The 25,544-nt window shown below is 32.4% G+C and overlaps 2 protein-coding genes across 2 annotated transcripts; both read right to left on the bottom strand.

Moving 5' to 3' along the window:
- Window positions 1-1,525: 1,525 nt before the first annotated feature.
- Window positions 1,526-6,515, bottom strand: LOC136980523 (nose resistant to fluoxetine protein 6-like). Its single transcript, XM_067276651.1, has 8 exons — window positions 6,499-6,515; window positions 6,275-6,437; window positions 6,122-6,201; window positions 5,041-5,160; window positions 4,613-4,736; window positions 2,698-2,884; window positions 2,375-2,517; window positions 1,526-1,931 (listed from the first exon to the last, which is right to left on the bottom strand). Exons 1-8 carry the CDS (start codon window positions 6,513-6,515, stop codon window positions 1,761-1,763), a joined length of 1,005 nt encoding a protein of 334 aa, XP_067132752.1. The 3' UTR covers window positions 1,526-1,760.
- Window positions 6,516-8,227: 1,712 nt separating this feature from the next.
- On the bottom strand, window positions 8,228-24,219 carry LOC136980524 (nose resistant to fluoxetine protein 6-like). Its single transcript, XM_067276652.1, has 6 exons — window positions 23,916-24,219; window positions 12,048-12,268; window positions 9,509-9,617; window positions 9,226-9,313; window positions 8,539-8,633; window positions 8,228-8,418 (listed from the first exon to the last, which is right to left on the bottom strand). Exons 1-6 carry the CDS (start codon window positions 24,217-24,219, stop codon window positions 8,228-8,230), a joined length of 1,008 nt encoding a protein of 335 aa, XP_067132753.1.
- Window positions 24,220-25,544: the final 1,325 nt, after the last annotated feature.

Here is a 25,544-nt window from a genome sequence, read left to right on the forward strand (position 1 = left end):
TTCGAATTTTGTTTGAGGAAACTGAGGAAGGCAAGAGTATCCACAGTTGTATAATGAACTGAATTTAAGTAAATTAGGTGACTTTGTATGTTTCGATGTAGTTTTTTATAATATTACAATATACGAACTTTCGATTTTGTAAATTGTATTATACTAAAAAATAAAGTTCTTCGTTATTCTCCTACTTAATGATGTATTTATAATGTTTCTGAACTAAATAATACTTATTAAATTGAAATCCAAGCTTTACAAAGTACTATGAATATTAGAGAAGACTATTTTACTATAAACTACTACGTTTTACTACAGCTTACTCCAATGTTGATTCTACGAAAAGTAGGTCAGAGAAGGACCGTTAGACTAATGACGTAGGCTGTTTACTTTTTCCAGTAGCATCGGTGCACTCCCGGTAGCGTCATTTACAGAAGTCACACCTACTTTTTTCTGACGCGAGCCAATTAGGAATATTAATTTTTTTAACCAATCAGATGACGGCGGGAAATTTAAATTCGATTTATGTCGATAGATAACCGTCTAAAATTTCATATTTATTTTAATTTTCTCTCTTTTATTGTAATTTCTCCAGAACTAAAAAATATTCCAAAACAAAGTTGAAGAACCCAACTACTCGTGAAAATTCTACGACTTCACGAAATGGTCCAGGTATTTTATAAGAATTTTTTAATGTCTATAGACGTCCCTCACCACTGCCACTCGATCGCCTTGGACGTCTATTTACGTCCCTCACTGTTAAGAGGTTAATCGATTCTAGACTAATTTCACTCAACATTTCCAAATTACGTATTAGTTTTTGGGAATAATCCGTATAAACTATACTATATACAAAAAATTGTAGAATTACTCACTAGGTGTGCACCGTTTAATGACGCCATTGCTTAAGCTTGTTTTCGTCGCGGAGCGGCTCATCGAACGGCGGGCGCGTGTTACCCGATAAGTTATTTTTCTGCGAAAAATTCACTGAACTTTGAAGACATCATTAATATAAATTTAATTGTTATGGCCGTTGAATAATAAATGGTTTTTAGTAGGTCCGATGCTCGTTTAAACTTAACGGTTTGTGCAATGTTCGCTATTGGTCCAGATTCGACCATTCCTGTCGCGACACGAATCGGCGATGACGTTTTACCGTGTTATACGAGTCTCTTTTAGCGTGTTACGCGAACACGATCTCAATTTATTCGCCTTGTTATATAAATCCGTGTTTTAGGGGGGTTCTACTGTATTATGTTTTGGTTTTTTCAAGTACGGACGTAGACTTTGTACACAGATTATCTTTTTACTGTATCTTTTTCTTATGGAACATACCGTGGAAAGGGATTTGTACTTTGTACTAAATAAATAAATAATACCATCGTCGTATACGCAACGTAATCAATTCTACACTATTTTTTTTATAAATTCACTCACATTAAAATGCATATGAATTTTGAAAATTCCAAAATAGTATACACTTACACGTAATTTTTATTATTGTAAATATATCTTAAATGCTCATAAGTTTTTAATTTTTTAAGTAATTTATTAACCCTGATATACTTTAAGGGTTCGTATACAAAATATATAGTCTTACAATGTTCCATTCCCGTTAGACAAATTGAAAATTTTACAAATATTATCAGTAGAATACTATAACATGAAAATACATTTTAATGTGTGTTCAATTTTTTCATATAAGTACTTAAAAAATCGATTAAACACTGTATAATATAATTATTAAGCTGCTTTTCATATCAGTCGGTTTAAAGTCGCGTATTTATTGTTGTTAATTGGCAATTTTCGAGTGAAATTTTTTCCCTTGATCTTGAACGTAACAATTTCGAAGCCAGAAAATAAGGTGGAGCTTGGATAAAGACGTAACATAAGAAAGATACAAGTAGCGAAAGAAACAACACCAGTGCGAACAGCATCCACTGAAAACAAAAGTAATGTTAACAATACAACCAAAGTTCGAATATGATTAACTAATAAGACTCAAATTGTTTTAATTCTAAATTATTTTGTTGTACTTGCTATTTTTATCGCAAATCGTCGTCGTTTTAACTTATAATATACAGTGTTAGCCAGTGTGTATTAATTCACTGTAACATAAGTACTTAGAATAAGAATTTAAATTTTATTCAGCAATTCCCATATTTTTAGTTTTAACTCAAGAATTTTTTTAAATGTATGTTACACTTGAACGAGCAAAATTTTATGGTGACATCGTCTACGTCAAGGATACAAGTGTAACTTCTCGAGATACGAATTGTGTTAATTGATGTTGTTAAAGTTCAAAGCAATATATATATATATTAATTTGTAGGTAAATCCATCAATTATAACTACTTTTATATAAAAAATGATACAAAATTACCAAATTGAGTTCAGTTACAGTTGTAGCCTTTCTAAGCTGAGCGTAAATATAAAGTATAATTAAAGGATGAAGCACGTAAACCCACGCATTCAAGCGATCAAAAATGGTGAAGACTTTCATAGACAGGAATCTGTTAACAACACCTGAAAATAAAAAATATTACTGAAGAAAGTAACAGTTCACACGTTCACTTGTTTCAGTTCGAAAATAAGTTACACCTCTCACTTGATATTACAATATTCTAGTGTTTATTTGTTGAATAAAGCTAAATAATTACAAATGTACGAAATTATTAGATCAATAAAGCTGTGCAATCGACGTACCTCCATGTCCAGTTATACAAGCTACACATGTCCACGAAAGTCCAATTATACACATGAACGGTGACAAAACTTTGTGAATAAAAATAAAGGATTTGTTTGGAGACACTTCAGTTATCTGTTTGTGCAATCCAAAAATAGAATACATCAATAAAGACAACGATATTATCCAGGATATTACGTGGTAAATCTGAAAACAAACAAATGTTTTCAAATTAAACTATATGCTATCTACTTCAAATCAGTAGTGTCTTGCCCCTGTACATCATACTTTTTCGTGCTAGCTATAGAGTCGCGCATGTATCCAACTCGATTCAGGGGTATAATTTAGATTGAAATAACGTTACTTGCATTTTAAACAATACATTCTTTTACAGTTAATCAATGTATGCCAATACATTTCAGCATTTCATGTTAAAACAGACATTATATTTAGTTTATATTTTCGCCCTTTTTTATCATGAAATCAGACTTTCAAATAAGCATTTTATAATTGTTTTTTGTGTTTTTTTTCCGACTTTCTTTGCAAATTGTTTATTTGTATTTGTTATATTTGTAGAACATGCAAGCCACAAAATACTGATAAGCATTCAATTGACCATAGCGATGATCACTTACAGTTGTTTAATAGAATTCTCGACAAATCTATCAAAGAAAAGAAGGGTAAACGTCAATATCCGACTGTTGATAGGTCTAAGAAAGCTTTTATTTCGAAACCCAAGACCATATGATTGCCATCAAGCGGGCCACTGTTAATTCCAAATTCCAGAAGTCGAAATTAGTAGGTCTTAATAATGCTCAATAACCACTAAACTATTAATATTAATCGTTTCCAGGAATGTCACTCTTCTTATAAAAGTTTTACGGTTATATTTTAGTACTAAATTTGAATTTTAATACTAAAATTCAAATTTATTGTTGTATTTAAAATATATATTTATTTATAATTTAGTTATAATTAATGATGACATTAAAAATAAAATTATAGTTCTGCATTTATACATTAAAGTAGAAACACATGAAAGTGTGTCGAATTTTGTATTTAATTCAGTTGATTAAATAATGGCAAATATTCTGAATTCTGTTAGTTATATAATATATTGCAAGTTAACGTTAACTTTCAATATAACTATTTATCTATGATATGATTTATGTTACAATACATGTGTGAGATCCCGGGGAGGTAAGAGGGAGTCGTACCTCTTTTTCCGGCGACTCACTTGTCAAGGATGGCTGTTACGTACACGGCGCGTTACGCGTTACGCGAGTGGAGGAGGAGGATGGTTGGGGGCGACGATAAAACGAAGCCGACAGTCAAGAAAAACACCATTTTATAACAAAACAAGGTTTATTAAAATCGAAACGAACATAAAAACACTTCTACCCTCATATACAAAAAGGGGGCCCGGAGAGAGAGAGTTTACAAATATTTGTTCATATTTCTATAAATTCCGTAATAGACGGAGTCTGGTGAATGGAGTCAGAGTCTGGACACTGGCACTTAAAAACTTTTTGGGTACGGTCGATGGCGCAGTGCACGTCGTACTGGAGAGACAATCGGAGAGCCCTATAGAGGGAAAGCGTATTTTTTAGGTTCTTGATGAAAAAACCGGTCACGTGATCGACAACGGATTGCAATTAAAGCCATAGGTGTTCCCGAAATGAGAAACAAACGACGAGCTCGAAAGCTAACTGTAAATTATCGTGCAAGTTGATCTACCGGCTGCGAGGGAATAATGTCTTATTGACAGATAGGGGACGATAGTTGCCAGTCAGAACTCAACATTTTTTTCGGTTACGGAATTTTGTTGATTAAGCAGTTGTATATCAAAAGTGAAATAATTTAGAAATGTGGGCATTTTAACTTCCAGATTTCACACATGTAATGCGATATGAAAACTGTAAAAAAGTGACTTACTTTTTTCAACTTCAGTTCTCTTTTGTTTGACAGAATATTTCCAATTAATAAACCTGTGCAATAAGACGTCAGGTGCGAGTAATACGGTTTTTGATAGTTATTACCGATGTAAGTAAAGAATTTTCTGTAAAGTAATTGATATAAATAACATGCTAAATATATTATAACGTATAATCTTATTATTGTTTAATCTTTTAAAAGTAATTTATGGCCTAAGAAAAAGTTATCTTTATTTTGTCTGTATAAAAGTGTTTTCTACGGAAATGTATCATCTATAATAAATCACAATTCTTTTATATAATTAAAAATACAGACATAAAAATATCAATGTGCTTTAAATGGATTTATCACTATGCCGCGTAGTGTCATACTAAGTAAATGAAATATAAAATAATGTACTCTAAGTACTTAATTTCACTGAAACATACTCCCTGTCAAAAGAATATCCAACAAAATTGTAGTTGTCTGTCGTCACCATGTAAGTCACGTGTGAGGTAATGCCAACAATAATTAACATATATATTACAAATAGTCCACGTTTTGGCCATCTGAGGTAAAAAAAATATACAAATTTTATCAGTAAAATCATAATAATAAATTAATAAAATGCTTCCAATTTATTTACAGTATGAGAAAAACGAAACTGTCAGAATATGTTTATGTCGAAATAGATTTTTTGACAGTCATTATTAGGAATTTTTTCGAAATAAATTACGCAGAAATTTACAAAATAATTAATATTCTCTTTTAAAGAAGAAATTGACAACTTGCATAGAAATTATAAGTTCTCAGATACTGTATTTTAACACGAAATACGGTGGCACAATACTCGGGCCAGCTAGAAATAATATAGTAGCTTTATGAATGCAACTAAATGTTCTGAATTGTTTTGTTGTAAATACACGATACACGACAATGAACGAGCCAATTCGAAACTAATAACTAGCGAAGCGCAATTTTAATGGCATGACGGTCATACACCGATGAAATTAATATGTGATGGAGCCACTTCAGCCATTGTAACACTTTAATTGCTATTCCTAACTTCATCCTTTATCGGTACCAATTAAATTAGTCAATTTCTTCTTGTACTACATTCAATGTTAATTAGATCGTAGCCACTGTACACAAGATAAATTTACAGCATGTACAACCGTTTCTTTATCAACTATGCTCCTCGTTCTTGAGTTCTCTTTGATTTTGCCCTAGAGCCGAAAAAAACATTTCCGTTTTATACAAATTAAGTTGTGCATTAAATTACTAATGTACGATTATCTGTACCCTTTTATGCATGTTTTGAATTTTTATAATATGAAATTTACAAATATTTTTTTGAGAAATATCTTTATAGTTTTCATATTAATTACATGACCGGTATCTAATTGAAATCAACGCAGTTATCTCTAATTTTGATTACTTTCCAAACAATTTTTGCAATTACCGCTTTATTATATATAATTAAATTTAATAGTAACACCAAATAGCCATATAAGTAATTGATCTCTTTACCTATCACACAGGAATAACAATGGTGCTGCAATAATCGTTAATTGCATCAAAACACTCATAAACCATAAATGAGAAAAAAACTGCAATTTAAAATAATACTCGGATTATAAATATAGTAAAAATATCTAATCAAATGAAAATTAAAACAATTACATTATGTGTATAAATTGTGTAAGTTTGAATATGAATTGCAAATTCCCACCAATGTCGTTCTGCAAATTCAGCGTGACGTTTAACCTCTTCCCAATGTGGACCATCGCCCAAAAGAGGTAAAATAATAGTCGTGGCCATAACACAAAGTACTGGTAGAGTTAACCTGAAAAAAATTCGTAGATTAAAGCTTCTTTTATGCAAAACTTTAACGTAAGTTATTATACCTGATAGCTCTGTTCATCACGAATTGAACATATTGCATCTTTGAGTTTGCTTTTTGTTTCCGTGTGTAAAATGTCAGAAATCCACTAAGAAAAAATGTACATAATTATATGAAAAATTTCTTTATACAACAATTTATAACATCGTAATATAAATTTATTCTGATAACAACTACTGTTACAAACATTATTGTATTTGCAAGGAGATAATTAGTTATGAAACAGTAACAATAGATATGTAAATTGTCGTAAATAAATGCTGTCTACAAAGATATATAGCAGTAGAAATGCAATCAAATTTAGTACAATGACATTTCTGTATAGTTAATCGTGATCTCCTTATCTTTGATTTTTTTCATATCTGATCTCGTTTTTTACCTTATCAGCTAGCCCAAAGACAGTGAAAATGATTGACAAGTGAAAAGACAGTGGTTGTGAAAACGTCGATGACGAACAAGGAGATAGACGTCAGACAAAACAGAAGTGAAATCGATGCTCATTTTATACTTTGACGCAAAAGATGTAATAAACAATGAGTTTTTGCCTTCTGGACAAACAGTGAACGATAAATTTTACGGAGAAATGCTCGAACGTTTCGAGAATTAATGTCCGCTAGGTCCGAAGGGAGATTGCCGATTCCTAAATGCACCTTCACGACAATGCAACCAATCACACGTCGCTAATTGTGAGCAAGGCACTGACCGAACACAGCGTTTCAACGCCGTACCAACCAGTCGACCGTCCGAAAGTTGCTCTCACGACTTCTTTTTAGTTTTTCGGATCAATCAGAGCCTGAAAGGAACATCGCGTCTGGACTATTGAGGCGGTCGAAGCGACTTCGACGGGGTGCCTGAACAGTCTTGAGGTTTCCGACTTCTTCTCTGGTAGTCCAGAATGAAGACTGGCATTTAAAGACCGAAAAAAGCGCTGTTAATGCTTTAATTACGCTTTAATATTTGATTTGAAACAATTAAAGTTAAAGTTTAAATAAGTTTACATAATTATGTTAATTTTCTATTTTTCAAATCAAATACGTTTTTGTGTATCTTACCTGATAAAGAAAAAACTTTCAATCAATACATATAAATTAGAGGCAATTTCTGTTGGTATGTAATTCATTATTCTTGATGAATTTATATATTTTTCTGCAAGAAAATTTAAAATAATATGTAAAAATTATTTATTTATTAATGTTAAGTTTATATTTTAACACTACGTTAGATACAAGAATATTCAATCCGAATAATCACGTTACTGAAATGAAATTACATACGAAGAATAACAAAGTTAAAGTTGAAAATTGAAAAGTGAAAATGTATAAAATTTATAATTTCGAAGCAAAATATTATAAAAATTGTCAAAAATAAATATACTCAGGCATAAGTATAATAGAAATATTAAAAACGTAGGTGGTAATCGATCTGCTAGGGTAATGTCTTCCAAAACAACTTTCTACGGAAAAACTGGCTTCTATTTAGATGTTATGAACGTGAAAAATATCCCAAAAGCCTACGTAGCCGAGTGTCTAAACACCACTCTACACTGGTTCAATTGTTTAATTCACTCGGCCACTTGTGAAAAAAAATAAATGTTTCAGTAAATTGTCAAACCTATTAACTTCTAAGAATAAGTCTCTTTATAGACAATGTTATAAAATATAATTGTAACATAAGCAAGACACTTGTCTAGTGGAGTATATTTCGAGAGTTATATATATAACAACGTATTGTTATCACAAGACATAATTACCCCAAACGGTCTGTATTATTTCGGAACTTGTCATAACGTGACCAAATATAACGCAATTTATTAGTAGAACTTTGATTCCACTTAGCGCTTTCGTATTCTCGTAAGTGTTGCTGGAAAACAGTTTACTTGTAGTGCTGAGTGCGGATAACGAAACGACGACGTCAAATATTTTTCCTATGAATATTAAGTGTTAAATTATTAAATAATAATGAAAAATATATAAATTATCTGCTGTGTAAGTTCCAAAAATAAACACGTGTTTGTTTACAATACATCTGCAACTGACTGACTTACCATTTATCTTTTCTTTGCTAACTATTTGTAATTTGGACAGAGCGTGAACAATTGTTGCTAAGATTACGGAAATGATTAAAGTGCCGAACACGGCTCTGAAATAAAAATAAATTTCTTGTTTAATTTTCGTACACTTATCTAAAGAATAAGATATTATTTTTCAATAACAATTAAAAGCATAGAAAATCTAAAAGGACCTATAACTTCTAATAAAGAAATGGATTATAGTCATATACAGAAACATAATTACAGTTATTATGTTAGGAAATATTTATGTATAGTACTTGTAAAGTGAGAAAAATTGTTACAGTTGTTTATCATTTTAATTTTTGTTAATAAACCATTCTCACTATTTAATTAAAAATAAATGTTCTCTTTCTCAAATACGTAGTTGCTTGTGCCAGGACATCATACTTTTAACAATAGAGTCGTGCTGATCATCTGTCTTACACCTTTCGGTGAATATTTCTAGATTAAAATATAATGACTTTCAATTTGCATCGTAGGTTTATGTAGAGTTTATCGGGCTCTACTGTTGCTACTGTTTTCGGATCCACTCTAAATCTGTTTTCGAGATTAAGGAAAGACAAACGGATAGACAGCCGACTGGATAAATTTTAGTGAGAATTTGTAGCTATGCAATTTTGTTGCCGAATAATTAAAACGCGAATAGAAAAAGTAACTTACAAACAAATCAGTTGAGATATTGAATATTCTTTCTTCTCTTCTTTCGTTTTACAGAATTCTACTTCAATTTTTAGAGGTTTTGTTATTACTTAAAAGAACAGCATAAAGTTAAACTATTAAAAGTAATTGTCAAATATATTGTGTATTAATTATCAGGTAATAATTTATATTTTTATAACGTTATAATAAAAAAATCTTTGAATTATTAAATTACGGTAAATTTCTTTTACAATTGTTTGTAAAATATTTAAATGTTTATAACGTTTTACTGCAGTAAACTTACTCCAATTTCCAATATTTTCCAAGTCGTTTTCACTACAGGAATCTGGAATACAAACATCTAAACGCAAATCCTTTGACACGCTTAGGAATTGAGATATAGAAAAAGGTTTCTGGAAATTACAAGAATTGCCATTAATTTTTATGTTTTTCAACAACATTGTTTTAGTTCTGTTTTCTGATATTCGTCTTAAGTCTGTATACTAACAGCAATGAAGTAATGAGTACCATTTAGAGCAGAGCATATTTGTATCATTTATATGTACTGTACATATGAATACAAATAGAGGTTCACGATATTACTTTTAGCCACCTTATGTACTAGAAGTTGACATAAAACACCTAGTTTTTGCCATTCTACACACCAATAAATCGCGGAATTACATTCTGTTTCTAATGTCTTAAAAAGATATCGTCGTAAATCGGCATATAAACGATTCTATTAAAAATTATACTGTACTAAAACTGCTTATAAACGTATATAATACTACATGGTAATCAGTAACTTTATACACAATTATTGACAGAACATAGACATGCTGTACTGGAATCATATATAACACTGATATTTAATATTTAAATCGATTAATTACAGCATTTCATTAGCCCAAGTATTTAAGGATATACAGAAGACAATCAAGCCCATTAACACCAAAAATCTTATTGAAAAATCTTACATTTATGATGTGTAATTCGTTTCACTTTTATTGCAAACATTTATATATTTAAGTCATTTTAATTTGCTGTATTCTTATTACGATACATGACGTACGCATACGAATAAACAGCAATACACAATCGGTTGTCTTGTGCATGACGAAGTGCAACAGCTGAACAGGCAATGTCTTATACAAGTGAAAGTGCTTCTAGCAATATCTTGTAGCATTGTTTAAGAGAATGGCGGTAGGAATGATAAAATAAAAAAGAGCAAATGCTAAAATGAAATTAATGTTATTAATAAATTTTCTACAAACAAATGTATGTTAAAACAAGTTAGAATGAAAATATACAAAGTTGTCATTGTTGTAAAATGACAGTGAGACATAGATGTAGCATTGAAAAAAAAGAAGTCTCATTTTCCTATATACAAAAACTACGTTTATTGATTTTTTATTTAATTATAATGCAGCTTAAAACATAATTTATTGGTACTATCACGTTGGTAAATATTCTAGCAGCCTGTCTAGATCCGTTTCAAAATCTCTGTTTATGTAGGGTTGTGCTTTGACACATCGTTACATTTGAAATGAAAAAAATTTCGAACAAAGTTACGTTATCAAGTGGGGAAACTAAAGAAATTTGCAACCGAAACATTTATGGCTTCAACCGAAGTTTACGGAAATGCTACTTTACCGAGAAACAAGGCGTTTAGTTGGCACAAATATCTAGAGTAAAGACAATGCTTATCGTTTCATTCGACGGCCGTCTGCACAAAAAATTTTTTCTTGAAAACAGACAGTTAATCAGGTCTTTTACAAAGATGTCTTGAAACGATTTGAAAATGGTCAACTGCAAAAGATTGGGTGTGCAAAACGATAATGCACCTATAAAATGTAAGTTAGGAGAACATTATTTCGTGACAGTGAAAAACTATCTATGTAACGTGTATGTATGTATGCATTCTGCGAAAAGTAGATTTACTTGTCATTTTCTGTTGGTAATATCACATACTTGTATTTTGTTTTGTCGTGGATGATACAGTTATTGTTATACGAAAATCTTTCGTTACTAATTACAATGTACTGTACTTGGTTACTGTAACTCCTGTCCAGGAGTTCCAAGTATTGCTGTATACTCGGTGAAAAAGCGTACCTTTTACTGAAGAGAGACCGGCGAAAACTCCAATCTGAAATGCATTTACATAAAATATCTGAATGTTAAATAGTTGTCTAAATAATTTTTCAACTCGAAAGACGTTAGATTGCTTTTTTATTATTTAAATGTCTACAATAACAGATCGTATTACTATTGTAAGTTTTGTAAATGTAAAACAGGGAAACAATAAAGATTTTTCCTGGTTTTTTTAAATACGTTTTCTCATTCCGCAGGACTTGGACACCGGTATAATAAGTCCTAGTAACACGATCTGTCCGAGTAGACATTTAAATAATTAAATTTTATATTAAAGACTCAAAGGCTTAAGAATAAATACGTCATGTTTCTGTTTATTCGAACAAAAACCTCCTTTAAGTGATTATAAAAGTGAATTACAGTATATTATTTTGACTCGCAAATTATAGCTTAAAGTATAGGCTACATTTAACCACCGACTTATTACAGCACTTCTAACAAAACTTGAAAATTGAGTATGAGTAATTTCTTATCGAAGATAATGAAAATTAACGATAGATATTAAAATTAAGCACGACGATTGCATTATTTTGTCACTACAATACTTTTTATTTTAAATAGTCCCGATAATTTAAAATTCATCATACCTGAGAAACTTTACTGTATTGCACCGAGTTACGTACCGTATATGCTAACTGACTTGATTATTTTTATCGAAAAATTAACATATAAAGTTATCGTTATATACTCACACATAGATTTTTCAATAATTGAACGATTGTGATGTTGGATGAAAAAACCATCGGTATTGTTTCCTGTCGTAACTTCGGAAATTTGATAAGAACTGAACAGAATTTTCCTCTGATGACTTTATTTTCCATGGTTTCGATGTCAAGGCATTGATCGTAATCACCTTGAATCCACAATGTTCCTCGTAAAAGTCCTGACGGAGGTTTACCGATAGAATCCAATACTGAAACAACGAACACATCTTTAAACATTATAAATTATATGTCAACGAGTTGCTTAACTTTCCTGCCAATATTTAATACTAAAAGCATCCGTTACAATATTCTATTTCAGAACTGTAAATGCTAATAACAAGTAGAATGTTTATTTAATCCAACTTTACTTCAGATATGACACACCAATCCCCTTTAGCATCCAAAATTTACGAACGCCAATTTACCTAAAAGTCAAAGCTCTTTACAGAATTTAGAATCTTTCAACAAAAAGCACAAGAGTTATTAACCTCTTAACAGTGAAGGACGAGAATAGTCGTCCAAGACGATCGAGTGGCAGTGGTGAAGGACGACTATAGTCGTTAAAAAATTCTTATAAAATACCTGGACCATTTCGTGAAGTCGTAGAATTTTCACGAGTAGTTGGGTTCTCCAACTTTGTTTTGGAATATCCTTTAGTTCTCGAGAAATTACAATAAAAGAGAGAAAATTAAAATAAATATGAAATTTTAGACGGCCATCTATCGACATAAATCGAATTTAAATCTCCCGCCGTCATCTGATTGGTTAAAAAAATTAATATTCCTAATTGGCTCGCGTCAGAAAAAAGTAGGTGTGACTTCTGTAAATGACGCTATCGGGAGTGCACCGATGCAACCGGAAAAAGTAAACAGCCTACGTCATTAGTCTAACGGTCCTTGTCTGACCTACTTTTCGTAGAATCAACATTGGAGTAAGCTGTAGTAAAACGTAGTAGTTTATAGTAAAACGGTCTTCTCTAATATTCATAGTAATTTGTAATGCTCGGATTTCAATTTAATAAGTATTATTTAGTTCAGAAACATTATAAATACATCATTAAGTAGGAGAATAACGAAAAACTTTATTTTTTAGTATAATACAATTTACAAAATCGAAAGTTCGTATATCGTAATATTATAAAAAACTACATCGAAACATACAAAGTCACCTAATTTACTTAAATTCAGTTCATTATACAACTGTAGATACTCTTGCCTTCCTCAGTTTCCTCAAAACAAAATTCGAAAACTTCAATTAATTCTATAAATATTTAAGCGCCATTACTATTCGAATTAACTGTAATTACAAATATAACTGAAAAATATTTTCGACATAAACCCTAGGCAATAATTATCAAAACAAAATTCTTCAAGTATAAATTTTTCTGATCGAGTAATATGTAATAATAGTTTTATCTATTACTCTTGCCATATTCAACTTTCTATGTTCACATCCATTTAGTTTCATCTAATTACACTTTAAATGTAAAAAAATCTACCAACAAATAAGTTTTCTAATAAAGATACTACTTGCTAATTAAAGTTTGTATTCTTCTTTGACGTAGTTCTACGTTTTAGCACTAAATTGGTAGACATGTCTAAATAACACGCTTATAAACACTAAATGCCATAAATGTTTCGAAATTAGAACTAGATAATTATATGCACAAATAAATTTACATGCCTTCATTTACATCCAAACAAAGATCAGTTCTCCCAAATTGTCGAAAAATAAATTATTTTCAACTTTTCTTTCTGAATTTAGAACTAATTCACAGTAAACTTTATGCCTTAAAATATCCATTGCAATCAACGCAAAATGTATGAATCCACGTAATAAAAAATTATCGCAGTGAACTTCGAAAAAACGAGAAACACAGAATTATTAAACCGCACTTTACGAAATCTGGCGCGAACTGTCGTATACAATAAACAAAACGAAAATGCTCTTGTCCAATGTCATCAGGTGACAAAAAGTTTCTAAATAAACGCTAAAAGTTTTAAAGAATTCTTTCACAAAAACCGATGAATTTAATTAATACACAATAACTAAATCTGTTTAATAAAGGTTAATAATTTTCCATTATAATTATGCAAATTAGATATAAAAAAGATCATCGCGCAAATTCTCCCGCGAACCATGGATGACTCTTACGTCATCTGGATTGAAGTTTCCTGCAAAATACTGAAAATTTTTATATAATTATTTCACTAATTCAGCCAAATTTAAATAATATAAAATGTCTAGATCTGTTTAATAAAGATTAGTAATGTACTATCATTAATATGCAAATTAGATATGACAAAGATCACTGTGGAAAAATTCCCGCCAAGATAAAAATAGCTTTCGGTCACGTGATCACCAAGAAATACGCCTTAAATTTAATGTTTGTGTACAAATTAATACATTTTAACTAATGTCATCGTTTAAAATTTAATGTTTCTGTAAAAATTAGTAAATTGTAACAAATTTCATCAAAGACAACAGAATAATTTTCAGCTTATAAAAACTCTACAATAAATGATTATTTCTTCGAAAGACGTCGATATGCACGAATAAATAATAAATATGCAATAATGCTTTTATCCATTTTAAGTGGATATTGTAAACATTAAGCTGTTTAATTTGTTTGGCTTTTATAATTTAGTTTCCGAATATTTTACTGTGAAATTCCATTTAGTAAACAGAAACAAAGACAAGCTATTAGTTATAAACAGGACAATAGAATAATTTTTACGTAAATTGAGTGAAAATACAGAAAAAAACGAATTATATCAAAGATGGGGACAAACAAGCTTACATCCCTAGAACAGAGCTTATAATTTGTTGTCAATTCCAGCCTGTTCCTACTTTGACTGTTTTATGTTGGTAAAAACTTATTTTTTTAAAATAAAAGTACTTTGTTGTTAGTGAAGAAAGATAAAAGTATCGAAATATAATATTCAGAATTAAAAATATTGATGTATGTCCATATTAGAAATGTATATTTTTTTCCGATATTAGAAATAATATCACGAGAAAAACATTATATAAATGAAATACGGCCATAAACAATTTCTTTCTGTCAAATAAATTACGGATTAAACAGGCTTATCTAGAAAAATTCAATCGCGAATAACTGACTTTAAATATACAGAGGATACAGTATGCTTGTTATGTGATAGTATTTGCGTTTACAAATTAACAGAATTTTCCTTTTTTTTACACATTATTATGCTATAATCTAGAAAACTATGTTTAATAATAAGACATACTACAGAAAGGGTAAGAAAGGAACGTCAGTCATTGTAACTAATGTATTATTGAAAGTTTCATTCATATAGATAATTAATTTTATCAAGATACATTTCTCCAAAAGAAAATTATCGATATTTATCGTAAATATAAGTAAATTTTATTATAATTTAGATAAAAACTCATTTTTTCCCCACGCATGGCTTCTTTCCCCTCCCTCTTACTCCTATACTTGGAACATTCCATTTCATAATTTGATGTAATAATAACGTTTAAAATGATTCTAAATAAAATATTGGCACTTAAAGTAGGTTAATATAGGCCTATATTGTCACGAGTCTCAGGTGTATTCATAAAAATGTAATAATCTATACAATAATACTTTCTCACATGCTCCATGTGTTAAAGTTTGCAGCTGTAATTGAAGGTAATATATAAAGAAACAAAATGTTTATATTATCAATAGTTATAAAAGATATCTTATTTTCACGTAGAAAAACAAAAGAAGACAGAAGAAACAGACAATCACACGACATCTCTATCCAGGACATTCTATAATTGATTTCAAATTTCTAATGTCGACATACATGAATATTTTTGTGTGTGTGAATATTATATTTCGATACTTTTATGTTTCTTCACTAAAAACATCTTAAAACATTAACTTTTTACCAACAAAAAACAGTCAAAGTAGAAACAGGCTGAAAATAACAACGAATTATAAGCTCTGTTCTGGGGATGTAAGCTTGTTTGTCCCCATCTTTGATATAATTCGTTTTTTTCTGTATTTTCACTCAATTTACGTAAAAATTATTCTATTGTCCTGTTTATAATTAATAGCTTGTCTTTGTTTCTGTTTACTAAATGGAATTTCACAGTAAAATATTCAAAAACTAAATTATAAAAGCCAAACAAATTAAACAGCTTAATGTTTACAATATCCACTTAAAATGGATAAAAGCATTATTGCATATTTATTATTTATTCGTGCATATCGACGTCTTTCGAAGAAATAATCATTTATTGTAGAGTTTTTATAAGCTGAAAATTATTCTGTTGTCTTTGATGAAATTTGTTACAATTTACTTATTTTTACAGAAACATTAAATTTTAAACGATGACATTAGTTAAAATGTATTAATTTGTACACAAACATTAAATTTAAGGCGTATTTCTTGGTGATCACGTGACCGAAAGCTATTTTTATCTTGGCGGGAATTTTTCCACAGTGATCTTTGTCATATCTAATTTGCATATTAATGATAGTACATTACTAATCTTTATTAAACAGATCTAGACATTTTATATTATTTAAATTTGACTGGATTAGTAAAATAATTATATAAAAATTTTCAGTATTTTGCAGGAAACTTCAATCCAGATGACGTAAGAGTCATCCATGGTTCGCGGGAGAATTTGCGCGATGATCTTTTTTATATCTAATTTGCATAATTATAATGGAAAATTATTAACCTTTATTAAACAGATTTAGTTATTGTGTATTAATTAAATTTATCGGTTTTTGTGAAAGAATTCTTTAAAACTTTTAGCGTTTATTTAGAAACTTTTTGTCACCTGATGACATTGGACAAGAGCATTTTCGTTTTGTTTATTGTATACGACAGTTCGCGCCAGATTTCGTAAAGTGCGGTTTAATAATTCTGTGTTTCTCGTTTTTTCGAAGTTCACTGCGATAATTTTTTATTACGTGGATTCATACATTTTGCGTTGATTGCAATGGATATTTTAAGGCATAAAGTTTACTGTGAATTAGTTCTAAATTCAGAAAGAAAAGTTGAAAATAATTTATTTTTCGACAATTTGGGAAAACTGACTTTTGGATATAACATATGGATTTACATGAAAGTATGTATTATTGGGCTACTAATTTATTTATGTTTATGTGTATTGTTGTACTGCAACTTACTTTGTTTCACTACGTTAGAGAAAGTAGGTCACACATTGGATTTCTGACATAAAACTGTCGGCTTTTTCAGAGTGAAGCGGACCTTCTCAATGAAGTGTGTTTTAGGGAAGTTATGCTTTCTTTTTCTGATGCATGCCAATTGTGAAAATTGTTTTTAAAATTAAATATCGGTCAATGACGATAACATATGTTATAAATGTGAAGATGAATATAAAAATATTTCTACATTTTTTTATTGTTTTGTTGTTTCTTAAAGATTAATTTATTTAAATTTATTATATGTCAAGTAAGTTTATTTACAAAATGCTAATATTTTAATTCGCTTTAATATTTCGGCGTAAATTTGAACAAGGAATTTTAAAATTTTAAATAAACGATATACTGAAATTTTCTTTTATTTACAATGATTACGTCACTTCTACAGAAAGTAGAACACGAGACGACCTTCACCCACATTTCAGTCTGGGGGGAAAGGCCGCCAGTTGTAGTCATAACAACCTTTACGTCTTCTATTGTTGTGGATGAAATTCGTTAACTGTCAATTACATTTTCTTGAATTTGATTCGCAGGTTGGAAAAAATCGTCATTACTTAAATGCCTAAAACTTTAAAAAATTTTATAAAATTGAAAATAAATTCAAAAGTTTTGAAAAAATCGTATCGGATGGAAAATCAAAAAAGAATTTAATATAAATTTGAAAAAAAAAATTTAGCAAAAAATTATCGCGAAAAAAATTCATATATAAAAAAATTATGTGACAATAAAGAACGATTTTTTCTTTACAAGACGTAACTGTTTAAAAAATTTTTTTCCTAAACGGAAACGAGAAAACCGCGTGGGAAAATTCTTAAAAAATTTCCCACGCTTTAGCTCCACAACTAAGTGAAAGTGCTACGGCTGACTGTTCCACTGTTAAGAGGTTAATTACCAAAATTTACTACTGTCAATCGTCCTAACACACAAAACTCTAAAATTTTAGAATCTTTTGACAAAAAGCACAGAAGTTGATAAAGCATAACAGTAAAGCCGTCCGAGACAGTGAGCAGCCTTTTCACAGATCTCGATTCCATACACACGCTAATAATGAAGTTTACGTATTGTTATGTTAATCGAGTTTCGAGACTAGAAAGATCGATGGGTGGGCCACTCCGAAACATAACTAAAATTACCGGCTGGAACCCAGCTGCCTCTTCTCCGAGATAGGAGAGAAACACTTTGGTAGAAATTTACAGGACAGTCACTCGGGAAAGAGCACGAACTGACCTGAGGGGCACGGTCGGTCCGATCTGTTACGGAATGGTTACGAGAGAAAACCGTTTCGAATCAACTAAACAGCTGGATATCAGGCGAATATGGTATTGTGAGCCCGCAGGTTTGAGGGCATAAATTCGAGAGTTTAAAGGGGGTTCATGTCCCCCAAGTTCGATAGGAAATCGATCGGATGTTGATTACACATCCGATCCGATCAGAAAGAGAAAACAAAAGTCCAAGTCATCGCGAGTCAGCAAATTAGTCATCGAACATTGAATAATAGACTGGCTCAATGCCAACAACGATAGTATAAAAACCTGATCGACTCTGGAAAGAGCGCGATCATCCAGGAAGATCTGAATCCAGTGTCTCCAGTCCCGAACATAAGACTGATTTCAGCTTCCATAGTCCAGGAGGTCGTCGCATACGGTCATCGGACCACCTATCAAGGTATATTGACTTTGTAAACTCTCTCCCACTCGAGGTTAGGCACGTGACCGCTTTATTGGTTAGAGCGCGATTAGCGATATGAATATTTCATTCGCATTTTAGCAGTAATTATCTGCATATCTTATTTTATGTGTATTTTATTGTATGTTCGCTTTTGTTAGTTAATAAACCTTTATTGTTATTTGTCAAACCTGTGTCCTGTCAAAGTAAGGACGCCTGTCGACTTACTGACGCACCTCCCCACTCACTTTTTCCCTCCTAGCCATCCAACGACAACGAGGTTGGGTTTTACCAACCTGTGCAGCGTAAGTGGTCAGCGAGGTTTTCTCCCTGACCCTCTGCTTATCTCACACTGGTGTCAGGAGTGGGGTGAAGCCAACTTCCAGGCTTTTGACAGGTTTGTCCGCCAATAACAGGTTCGGCTTAGACAGGTTTAGGCGGTCAAAGACAGATTTTGGGGACGATTTAGGAATCCCGTTCCCTACTATATGTAATTCTAGGATAAGCTAAGCTAAAGAAAAATAGTACAGGAAAAAAGATGGAAGGTGAAAATCCAAGAGCCACGCTTGAAGGACTAAGCACTTTAGTTCCTTTGCTGCCTGCATTCGCGGGACAGTCAGAGGATCTTCGCATAGGCGAATTTTTCGAATTCTTAGAGGATATAGCCAAGTTAGCTGCTTGGACAAAAGCACAAATGCTAGCTGTAGCTAATCTGAGACTGATAGGGATAGCTAGGGAGTTCGTTAGAAAAGGATCGGCATATTAAAACAGTGGAAAACTATGATGAATTTAAGAAAATTTTAATTGAACGCTTTGACAAAGAACTTTTTCCGGTCCGTCTGAGCAAATTTTATGCTTGTCTTCAGCGTCCAGATGAGGACGTTCAAACCTATGCAGTTCGATTACAAGCCCTCGCAGCTGAAATAGAAATAAAGCAAGAAGGCGTAGATGCCGCTGAAACTGCTATTATCCAGCGCATACAGGCAAAGGAGTTAGATGAGCGATTAAAAGCGCAATTTCTAAATGGGATAGATATCAGGACCCGGAAGCGTGTGATGAGCAGAGAAGCGAAAACATTCGACGAGGCCTTAAACATTCGACGAGGCCGCCATAAGCAAAGAAACTATTGAAAGTCTCACGACACATCCTCGCAGGAGTATTCGAACTCTTCGAGGGGAGCCAGAACCATGGAAATCCTCCAAAGATAAAAGGAATGACCCTTCGGAGGACTATCTAGAGAAGTTAGCGGAGGAGATTGACATTCTTCGAAGTAAAGTAGCAAATCTGCAGAGAAATTCGACTTCACAATGGGAAGAACATCGAAACCAGCAGGAGAAAAGACGTCGGAAATTCCAATCAAATCAGCGGATCCAACGGATTCGCCAAGTAGACTCCTCCTCAGATGATGAGGACAGGTGGAAAGGCGTCATTCGAACCGCAAAAACCCAAGAGAAACAGGAACCCTTCATTTTAGGGTATGTCAATAATGTACCAGTCAAATTTATCGTTAATCCTAATGTAAACGAGACGCTGTTATCTATGGAAATAGCCAATAGACTTATGACTAAAGCTCCAGTCCACTTCGGATCAAAAGGGAAGATAAAAGGGTTGAACGGAAGGGTAATCTAAACCATTGGTCTGGTAGTACTCACTTTCAAATTAAGGGGACACAAGTTCTCCATACCATGTAAGATCGTAAGACCCGAAATAGCATTACCATGTGAGGGGGTAATTGGAAAGGACCTCCTCCAGCAGGAAAATTTGACGCTCGACAGGGACAACGAACGTATTCTTTTGCCCAGCGGAAAGGTACTCAACTTTTGTTCATGGAAAAACTCCAAGAAGACAAGAGGTAAAACAAATTTGACCAACCGAGCAGACGAAACTTCGGTACTCCGCTTCATGCAATCAGCACCTCGAAGCAGCCAGCACCAATTAGATCTCGCTCAAGTTACAGAAGCGAAAGTCAAAGAGCCGAAACGGATCCGAATAATACGTGCAACACCTCCTCCAGTGAATAAAAGGCATGACCAAGGAAAGATAACTAATCCCGAATCTCAACGAATCAACGTTGAGATCGCAGAAGTTGAGTCTGAAGTTCTACAGAGCAACAATATCAGATCAGAACCAGAAACTTCTCCCGAGAGAGAATTTCGACCAAGTTTAGAAAAATTTATGCAAGTGCTTCGACTTTTAATGATTTACTTTGGTCTCCTCAGCGGACGATGCCAGTCTGTGGAAGACAACACAGCACGGACAGCAAAAATAACCGAAAGGAACGCACAACGACGACAAAGTTATATCCCACTTTTGATCCATCCCGCGACACCGATGCCGCAAGTTAAGCACCATTCCTTTGGGACTTGCCGCAAATCCAAATTTGGGCAACGAAATTAGGAAAGCGCATGCACTAGCATAGGATTAGCTTCAGAATATTATCAACTTTTTATTTGTAAGAGAGAGTTCATTATAACCAATTTTGTAACTTAGTTCTTTATTATTGTGTGATTATTCTATGACTGGAAACTCGTGTGGAAGTGAATCTACACAAGGCAAGTCAACACTGCAAGTCCAGTATCCAACCCTGGGCAATTCAGCAGAAACCAGCCGTAGCGAGTTACCACCGACGTTACGACCAGGTCAACGTCCAAGTGCTTGACGTAGGACATCCGAGGGATTGACATAGAAATTATCAACCCACAACCAACACCTCCGTCTCTAAGAACTGTGACAGTAGAACAATGAACGTTTCCAGGACACTCTGAGACGTGCTATCGGAACAATTACGGATTTAGATGTTACGCATTGAGTTGTTGAGATCGTCACGCGAACTGATGTCCACCTAAATTTTCATAATGTCATTGGGAATTCTTTTGTATTCTAGTTGTAAGAAGAGGATACCTCTGTCGGTCTGGAGAGAGTGTAAAGTCAAATGTTAAAATTATACTGTTCAAAAGGACGTATAATTTTAAAGAAAACCGAGAGTAAATGTGAGCCCGCAGGTTTTGAGGGCATAAATTCGAGAGTTTAAAGGGGGTTCATGACCCGCAAGTTCGATAGGAAATCGATCGGATGTTGATTACACATCCGATCCGATCAGAAAGAGAAAACAAAAGTCCAAGTCATCGCGAGTCAGCAAATTAGTCATCGAACATTGAATAATAGACTGGCTCAATGCCAACAACGATAGTATAAAAACCTGATCGACTCTGGAAAGAGCGCGATCATCCAGGAAGGTCAGAATCCAGTGTCTCCAGTTCCGGACATAAGACTGATTCCAGCTTAAATAGTCCAGGAGGTCGTCGCATACGGTCATCGGACCACCTATCAAGGTATATTGACTTTGTAAACTCTCTCCCACTCGAGGTTAGGCACGTGACCGCTTTATTGGTTAGAGCGCGATTAGCGATAAGAATATTTTATCCGCATTTTAGCAGTAATTATCTGCATACCTTATTTTATGTGTATTTTATTGTATGTTCGCTTTTGTTAGTTAATAAACCTTTATTGTTATTTGTCAAACCTGTGTCCTGTCAAAGTAAGGACGCCTGTCGACTTACTGACGCACCTCCCCACTCACTTTTTCCCTCCTAGCCATCCAACGACAACGAGGTCGGGTTTTACAAACCTGTGCAGCGAAAGTGGTCAGCGAGGTTTTCCCCCTGACCTCTGCTTATCTCACAATATTAAAGCCCGAAATCCTAAGGAAACGGGAAGTCAACTTGTCAGTTCTTCAGACCCGGACCCGGGTAACCCCGAAGTACCGGAGAAGAATGAGAAGACTCGAAGAAGAGACTACGGACTCAACGTCGCAGCACGTACTTCTACCCATTCTACCTCCAAAGCCATCCAAATCAACGGACAAGAACTTTCTCCTGTTTGTGTAACAAGTTGCTCTCGGAGATGAACTATCCTCCGCTTGGTGTAGGTGTATCATCTTTCGAATAGACAGCATAGTACATCCTTTGTAAGTATGTTTTGGAATATGATAAGTTCGCTTCGAAGTCAGAGAAGAGAGGTGATTTATAATGTGAAGAAATATTTTGCTAAAGAAAAACAGAAAGCAATATCGATATTGCCAGTAAGGTAGATAAAACAGAGGACAGACACGACTATCAACATCAGTTGTTCGATGGTAACCACTGTTTTTTAAGAACTACGGAGTATATAATTAGATGAGACGTGAGTGAAGTAGAAGCACGCTATATCAAAATGCTTTCAAAAGTACAACCAATATGAAAGCCCGATTGGAAAAGGCAGACGATTAATAATTCCTTGTGATGGTTATGAGAATGGCCATATTTCTAATGACTATCCACGCTACGACATTGTAGTTAATCGAATACTAGACATCCTTTCATCTGTCAACTAAAAAGAGCAAATAAACGGACGAAAAAATGCCTAGTGTTCGATTAACTGCACTTTATCCTGCTTACGAAACAAAAAAAATTTTTAATTATTATAAAATAGCATATAGTTTAGTCTGGAGAATAGAGGTGCGTTTTATTTTTAAAAAGTTTCAAATGCCAATAACAGATGAAACCTTTATTAAGTCCGACTTTACCGGAGACAACTTACTCTCTATTTCTTTGATTTTCAATTATCAAAATTTAATTGCGTTAATTTCTCTACATACAAACTTCCTTGCAAACTTTCACAAATTTTGAATTAAAGACACAAGAGTTATATATTGGGCTTCAAAATAAAAGTAGAAACTCATACGCCTCCACATCCGCATCCATTCATGTAGAAAAAAGTGTAACATAGAGCTAATCTTCAGCGATGATTTTACAGAAACATGATTAATATACTCGCCAAATTAAATAGATTAATTTAGAAATTCATAATATGAACATCAAGAGATGTAGTTTCGCTTTAGACCAGGAGTTTTGTTTCATCTTAAAAAGCATCATTTACTTTCTATAATATGTAGCATAAGCAAACAGTAATATTAAAACGTAGGTGGAATTACTAATTTTTTAAGACATACTCACAGCTGAAGGTCCAAACTTTCATTTTCATGAAATCTTTCACGAATTGCATTAAACTACTCATACACGAAGAAGATAACGTCACCTCTTCGGACATCTTCAACACGTAAGGCAAATTGGACTTGACTACGGATCTTATTAACGTTTTTATTTTTCCATCCATATCTTTAATAAAACGTAAAACTCTTTCATTTTCGTCTGCTGGTTGTGTTTCCTGGTCAAGTGATTCGTTTGTGGGTAACAAATGTCCTGGAACCGCTAACGAAAATAGTAAGACGAAAAGTGGAGAAACTATGCTGATCGTCATTTCGTCGCCGTCGAGTATTGTTTAAGTATATGCTGTCGTAAAACACGAGGAAACTATAGGAAAAATTTTAATGACGTTGACAATTGATAAGGAAAACAATGCATCATATTCGTTGAAAAACGATTATATTGATAAATAATTAAAAGTGCATAGATTAGAAAATGTTAATAATACTTATTAAAGAAATTAGTCTATATAAAAAATAAATAATAGAATAATAAATTTCTGCTATAGTTTTTAATCGAACATTAAATTTTATTTATATTTAAAACTTTCAAAAAATTTAAGAGACTTGTTTAAATTTTTAACATTACAATTAGACTTCTCATTTAATTTTTAAAATCATATTTAGGATTATGTTTTTCGCTGTATAAAGTGCATCTTTTCTTAGCTTCGTATAGGAGCACGACAATAATACGAAAAGCAGGACGAACACAGAAGTACGAATTAACGTAATAATTTGAATCTTTACTCTTATTTTTTGCCTGGCCAACGGCTAACTTGCTAACTAGTCTATAAAATCTATGCATGTTATTATTACCACTCGACGTTTTACCACTGTTGTTTAAGGTAGGGTTTTTTACTAAGATATAAATTTATTACGCTGATTTTCTTCATAAAAATTTAAGTAAACAAACTATGAATAGAATTTCACTAAAATATTATAAATGAGAAGCCACGCCATTACAGGAATTGAATTAATGACACCGAATAATAAATGGTTCTATTGTTTGCTTTATCAAATATGATCAGTTCGCCTGTACGAAAGTTTTTCGAAATATGAAAAGATTATATTTTTAATTGAACAAACTTCTTGGAATATTAAGTAAATTTATTATCTTTTTTTCACTTTTACTAATTTCATATAAAAATACAAATAATAGACATTAAAGTCATGTACAGCTGACGAATTATCGTACTAATCTCGACATCACTGTTTCTATACACTTTTTTCTATATTTTATTTTAATAGATAAATATCCATGAATATACTTATTGTAGTAAAGTTATATAATTATAGTACGATATATTCAAAAAGTTTTCAAAATAGCAAAGGATAACTTAATTATTACGTGGACCATTTCGTAATTGACAAAATTAAGATTAGTCATTTATATTGTTACGCGCTGCTGAAAGTAATTACCAAAATCCAAGCAATATTTGGCTCTTACTCCTCGGGTAAAATTCGCGGTTTTAGTTACCAGCTTCGGATTGGTACGAAAGGGTGAAGCAATCAAATAAATTAATCACGATATCCAGTTCTTACACACAAATATAAACGTCATTTTACTTTCTCAGGTGTTGCGCGAAGAAAAAGTCCAGCA

The sequence above is a fragment of the Centruroides vittatus genome, unplaced genomic scaffold (genome assembly GCF_030686945.1).
Source record: "Centruroides vittatus isolate TY-2023 unplaced genomic scaffold, ASM3068694v2 contig_702, whole genome shotgun sequence".
NCBI classification, from domain to species: domain Eukaryota; kingdom Metazoa; phylum Arthropoda; class Arachnida; order Scorpiones; family Buthidae; genus Centruroides; species Centruroides vittatus.

Excerpts from the sequence above, each read along its gene's own strand:
- LOC136980524 (XM_067276652.1), bottom strand. The coding sequence starts at position 24,219 with ATGACGATCAGCATAGTTTCTCCACTTTTCGTCTTACTATTTTCGTTA. Across the intron at positions 9,618-12,047 it reads AATTATTGAAAAATCTATGT|AAACCTTTTTCTATATCTCA; the intron begins GTGAGTATATAA and ends TGTAATTTCCAG. Across the intron at positions 8,634-9,225 it reads ATATCTCAACTGATTTGTTT|AGCCGTGTTCGGCACTTTAA; the intron begins GTAAGTTACTTT and ends TTTTTATTTCAG.
- LOC136980523 (XM_067276651.1), bottom strand. Across the intron at positions 4,737-5,040 it reads GGATATTCTTTTGACAGGGA|AAAATTCTTTACTTACATCG; the intron begins GTATGTTTCAGT and ends ATTACTTTACAG. Across the intron at positions 1,932-2,374 it reads CTGTAACTGAACTCAATTTG|TGGATGCTGTTCGCACTGGT; the intron begins GTAATTTTGTAT and ends TTTTGTTTTCAG.